The sequence below is a fragment of the Capsicum annuum genome, chromosome 6, assembly GCF_002878395.1.
Source record: "Capsicum annuum cultivar UCD-10X-F1 chromosome 6, UCD10Xv1.1, whole genome shotgun sequence".
Classification (NCBI taxonomy): domain Eukaryota; kingdom Viridiplantae; phylum Streptophyta; class Magnoliopsida; order Solanales; family Solanaceae; genus Capsicum; species Capsicum annuum.
In genome coordinates, this window is record NC_061116.1 from 217,144,746 (window position 1) to 217,150,771 (window position 6,026).

Below are 6,026 nucleotides of genomic sequence, written 5' to 3' on the forward strand. Positions count from 1 at the left end.
TCAACTGAATGAGGGAAGGCACCTCAAGAAGAGGCCAACTGAGTTTCGAGTTGATAAGGTGCTGCAGCCTTTTGATGGAAGCAAGTTCAACTTCACTAAGGTTGGACAGGAAGAGTTGCTCTTTCAGTTTGAAGCAAGTGATGAAGATGAAGTCCAGCTCTACCCAGATGCACCCATTGATGCTGAGAAATCTCCAAGTGTTGTTGCCATCAATGTATGTTCTTAGCTTGTTTTGCACATACTCTGGAACTATTTAAGTAGAAACAGTGATTAATGAGTATATTGGTTCTCAATGCAACAGGTCAGTCCCATTGAATATGGACACGTGCTTTTGATCCCTAAGGTCCTTGAATGCCTTCCCCAGAGGATCGACAGGGACAGCTTCTTGCTTGCGCTGCATATGGCTGTGGAAGCAGCAAACCCATACTTCCGATTGGGTTACAACAGTTTGGGTGCATTTGCTACCATCAACCATCTTCACTTTCAGGTAGAGTCTGCAATGCTTTCCTTATTTGACATGGTTTAGAATCATTAGTTCCATTTGTTTTTACTAGTATTTAGTGTGCCTGATAACGAAGGAGGAATTCAATTCCATTGTTGTTGCTTATACAGGCTTATTACTTGGCTGTGCAATTCCCCATTGAGAAGGCCCCAACTCAGAAGATATCCGTTACTGGTGCTAGAGTGAAGATATCGGAGATGCTGAATTACCCAGTTCGAGGACTTGTCTTTGAGGGTGGAAATACTTTGGAGGATTTGGCCAATGTTGTCTCAGATTGTTGCATTTGCCTGCAAGAGAACAACATCCCCTACAATGTTCTAATCTCTGATTCTGGAAAAAGGATATTCCTTCTCCCACAGGTATCTAACTCGTGCAACAACTCTCCACAACTACTTTGGGATATTATGAGTGGTTAACAGTACCCGTCTGAGCATTCATTTTTTTTTTTGCTGTTTGCTTTTGAGATTTATGGATCGCCGTTCTAATTTATATTTATTGTGGTGAACTGGAACAGTGCTATGCAGAGAAACAAGCTCTTGGAGAGGTCAGCCCTGAACTCCTCGACACCCAAGTCAATCCTGCGGTTTGGGAGATTAGCGGACACATGGTCTTAAAGAGGAAGGAGGATTACGAGGGTGCCACCGAGGCAAATGCCTGGAGGCTTCTTGCTGAGGTCTCACTCTCCGAAGTGAGGTTCCAAGAGGTTACTGCTCTCATCTTTGAAGCCATTGGTCTCAGTGTTGAAGAGAATGAGCACGCCCCTGAAGGTTCTCCTGAGGATCTAGATGTCACACCACCTCAGCCCATGGAGGAAATCGATGGTCTCAGCACCCACACTACCATGGTTCCCGTCTAGGGCTTCCCATGGCCAAGCTCTGGTGTTGTTCCCGTCTTTATCTCTCTCTTTGCTGGCTGCCCTTGTGAAATATCACTAAATAAGGCAAAGCCATGTTGTGTTGATGAATTTGGTCTGTTCTTCTATGAATTGAAACCTTGTTTCTTATTGCTTTTAGGTTGGTCTGTGAATTGACCTTTGGTACGACGTTTGTTGTTCTTAATTCTAAGACTATTATTTGCTAATGGAAGTTGGATTTCCTCTTTTTGTTGTTAAAACATGTGCTTCTGATGTATAGTTACAGAGTACTTTGACCATATGTATTCTTTACGAGAATTATTCTGTGGATAGGGATTTTTAATCTAAGTATAATTCATATTATTATACCAAACTACTATATATGTAATGTAGTGCCATTGTAATCATTTTAAAGTGACACTGGTACATAAAATAGCACACGACCTAAAATCTACACTGCTAGAGCAACTTATCTGGCTAGTAGCTACAAACAATCTTTAGACCAACACGCTAATGTTGCAGAGGCAACTGCTTTTGAACTTCCTGAAGCATTTGACAACCTACTTTGTTTCCCCAAGTGCTCTCTGGAAAAAGAGGAGTCAATGTCGTGCAGTCTCCAATTCAATCCTTGCTACCGCTATCGGTCCTTGGGCTAATCTCCAGGTTACGATTCTGCCTCATTTGACAATGGAAAGTACCTCCGTAAGGATTCCATCTCAACATCGATTCGCATTGGATGGCTATTTTACCTTCACATTTTCATTGAGGACCAACTTTCTATAAGTAGTTCCGAAGGATTGTAACAAGTCCCCTGGAGTTTGTCCGAAATTATAGAACAAACTAGACTACTTACTAAAAAAAAATTGTGAGTGGTCTAAAGTTGTCTATAAAAACAGTAAATTCTAAAATTACTCCAGTTATAAAGCGCACAATATTTTTGAGACAAGGACAAATTGTATGCACTGGCCACACAAAGGAGCATTTGAGAAAACAAACAAGTCCAAAGGTATATTCATGAAATTACACCAAACGACCTTGAAAAAGTTGGGAGGTCTTGAATTTTCAACCTCAACTTGCCGCATGGGCGTGCATTTCATGCTTTAGTAGGGGCAAACCTCGCATGAACACTTATCCAACAGTCTTGAGCCAAGAACCACAAAGATGAATTTGATCCTTTACATGGCAACTATTACAAGTTTACAACCTTCTGACGCCTCAAATGTTTCCATTTAGATCAATATGAATAAAAACTTTGAAAAAAACATAACAAAGAACAGAACAGTGGCAGGATACCCGACCTTCTCTCATCTGTGTTGTTGCAAAATAAGCAAAGCACAAACGGAATAAACATAAGACATGAAGGAATACAGAGCATAAATTGATATATCTAAAAGTATGACTAATACAACCATATTCATTGGTATATGAGTAAAGTTTCTGATACTAACAAATTAAGGATAGCATTTGTCATAACAGATAATTACCATAAATTAAGTAGTCAAAAAGGTATCACAAAAAGATGCTATTCCCGGAGTGGCAGAACTCAACGTCCAATATAATATATATATGATCTTCACTCCACTTTGATGTCGGACATCTTCTTTTCCACATCTGTAGCAACGCGCGAACAAGTTAGTACGTAGCTCTGGCCTGAAGATGCACACATCAATGAAACTAGGATATGTACACATGCAAACGCAAAAATGAAAATGCTCTTCCCCGGAATTGAGAGTTGAAGAAAATAAAAAGGAAGTCAGGCATATCTACCAGATTTATCTACCTTGCATAGTCGTAGGTCCATCCTGAGGCTTGGCAGATTCCTCCTGGGGCTTTTTGTTGCTGGATGGAGAAAAGAAAACTCGATGAACAGTGTGAAGATGCATTTTCTTAAACAGCTGAATAGAAAAGCACCTACAATCTATCTCAAAATACAGGAAGCTTCCTCATGAAACATTTCATTCTTGCCGTATCTGCTTTTCGACCGTAGAATGATGACACTATCTTTTTCGACAAAAGCAACAGATAGAAAACCTCAGAAATCTGTATTAAGTTACTGTGTTATCTACTTTCCATCAAGAATATCAATTATACAGCAAGTTAACTTTAGACTAATTCTTTCCTAATTATCTACTATCATATGAGAAAATAAAGGTTTTTGTAGCTTACTGTGCCGCAAACAAAAGCTCGGTAACCGAGCACCATGGGTCCTCTGGGATTTATCAGTAATGGAAAAAAAAGGTTTTATAAGCTTTCTTCTACAGCTCTCATTTCATGTCAAGCAACCAACCAATCACAGTTCTTGGCGTTGTCCAATTTATTACATTTAAAAACGTAAAATTACCCCACAGATCCCCTAACAATGCAATATCATGTAACTCACTCCTTTACGGATATATCCTGAAGCTTCTTTTAAAAGATGTGCTACTTCTCAACTCGCATAGCAGCTTCAGAGGACTCACCCATGGATTTTAAGAACTTCTAGCATCACTCGTTCTTCTCTTAGTTCTCATTAATATTCCACTAAATATAGATTCAACTTCATACAAATCAAAATGTAAAAAAAAAAAAAATAAATAAAAAAAAATTATCTACGAGAATTTTAGGTTGCACTAGCAGTGATTCTTTAGCTCAAACAAAACATCAAAAATGAGATATACAAGAAAATATATGTGATTCCTAGCAGAAATCAAGATTAGCCCAACCCACAAACCCACCGAAGAAGAACCTAGCAAATTGTTTTTAAAATATTCCTCAAGAAGTAGGTCACTCAAGGCCACTGCTTGGGCAATATTCATTATCATGGATATTATTTACTATTCTATGATAGTGGCGTCTAGAGCAGCTTTTATTTTAAAACCGTGATGTACGGGGCTCCAGGCTAACTTGGACGCCTCAACTAATTACCTACTACTAGGGGTGTCAAATGGGCAGGTTGGGCTGAGAATGAAGATATTAAATGGGTTGAATTGGATATCGGGTTGGGTCATGACCCGGCCAAATTCACTTTGGGTTGAAATGGGTAAAAATCGGGTTGGGTCGTGACCCACCCAACTTAACCCGCTTAGTCTAAAAAATATTAACATATTAGGGTGTGTTTGGTATGAAGGAAAACATTTTTCCAGTTTTCTTATGTTAGGTTGGCTAATATGTTTTAACAAATGTTTTCCAAACCAACTTATTTTCCTTAAATCTAAGGAAAATGACTTCCCTTCAAAAAGTAAGGAAAACATTTTTAAAACTCTCTTTCAACCTCACTTTAAAGTTAAAATGTTCATACAATTCTCAAAATCATCTACCCCACCCCCAATACCCTATCACCCCGACACAACCCCTAATCCCACCCCCCACCCCCAAAATTTAATTGTTTTAAAAAGTATTTCAAAATTTTTTCTTAGTCCATCCCCTACCCCTACCAGCCCCCATCCAAAAACAATATCTATATATTTTAAAAAATTCAAACATTTCTCTTACCCCTACCCTCCCTCCCCCCTTACCAGCCCTTCCCCACCGCACCCCCAACAAAAATTTCAATTTTTTTCTTCCCCTTCCCCTACCCTGACCCCCAACTCCCCCCCCCCCCCTGCGGGCCAATTTTTAAAATTAACAAGTAAGAAATCAACTTGTTTTCCAGGAAAACATTTTCCTTCATACCAAACACACCCTTAATGTTTACCTCTTGTAAAGACAATAAATTTGAATGGGTTTGAAAAGTTGGGTGGGTGGATAGGGAGAGAGGTCGGGGTAAGAATATTTCTTTAAATTTAAATTTTTTTAAAATAAAAATTTATTTTTTAGGGAGGGGTTGGGGGAGGAGGGGTGGGTTTTAGGATGGGGGTGAGGTAAAAATTTTTTTTTTAAAATTTTTTGTTTTTCCTTGAAATAAAATTTGGGAGCGGGCAAGGTATAGGGGTGTGGGGGTAGGGAAAGGATGGGAATTGAGGTAAGAATTTGTTTTAAAAAAAATTAAATTCATTTTAAAAAAAAATAATTTTTAAAAAAATATGTTTTTTTGGGGGGGAGAGGATATGTCGTATAGGGGAGGAAGGTGTGGGGGTGTAGGGAGTAGAGTGAGATGGGTGTTGGAGTAAGATTAATTTTTTTGCTCAAAAAAAAATAATTATTTATTTACTTTTAAAAATTAAAAGGTTTTTAATTTTTTATTTTAGGGTGGGGGTTTGGGGTAGGAAGGGGGGATGGGGATGAGGTGGGTGGGGACAAGAAGAAAATTTATAATTTATTTAAAAGAGGCGGGATGGAGGTGATACAATGATGAGAAGAAAAGAGTGATAAGAGTAACAAGCAGCAGTTGCAGCAGTGCAGAGAAATTGAAAACCAGTTATTACTGTGCAGTTAAAAAATTAGTTACTACTGTTCTGTTCACAAAGTTACTTAGTTGTTAGACAGTTAGTTGTTAAGCTGCTAAAGTGTAACTGGTCTTAGCTAAGTGAGCACTATAAATAGTTGATGTATTCATTTGTAACATTCATTCAAATAATACAATTCATTCAATTTCTCTCTAAATTCTTTTTCTCTGATTTTTCTCGGCTAAAGCCCTGATTTCAGCTTCATTTTCTTTGAGTATTTTACTCCTAGATTAACAAGTCCCACTTCAATTACTTGCTATTGTATCAATTGGTATCAGAGCCACTGATTCTTGGCTCAATCAATTAT

General features: G+C 38.4%; 1 protein-coding gene and 1 non-coding gene across 2 annotated transcripts in view; one reads left to right on the top strand and one right to left on the bottom strand.

Moving 5' to 3' along the window:
• LOC107875751 (GDP-L-galactose phosphorylase 1) overlaps window positions 1-1,615 on the top strand; it is a gene marked incomplete in the record, with an annotated part of 2,495 nt that extends 880 nt beyond the window's left edge. The window contains 4 exon segments of the mRNA XM_047414003.1: window positions 1-214; window positions 302-487; window positions 613-861; window positions 1,017-1,615. Coding sequence (XP_047269959.1) covers window positions 1-214; window positions 302-487; window positions 613-861; window positions 1,017-1,358 — 991 coding nt within the window.
• Window positions 1,616-2,712: 1,097 nt separating this feature from the next.
• Window positions 2,713-4,670, bottom strand: LOC107875750. Its single transcript, XR_007056801.1, has 2 exons — window positions 3,136-4,670; window positions 2,713-2,966 (listed from the first exon to the last, which is right to left on the bottom strand). It is a non-coding gene; the product is annotated as an uncharacterized LOC107875750 (transcript).
• Between the last annotated feature and the right edge of the window lie 1,356 nt (window positions 4,671-6,026).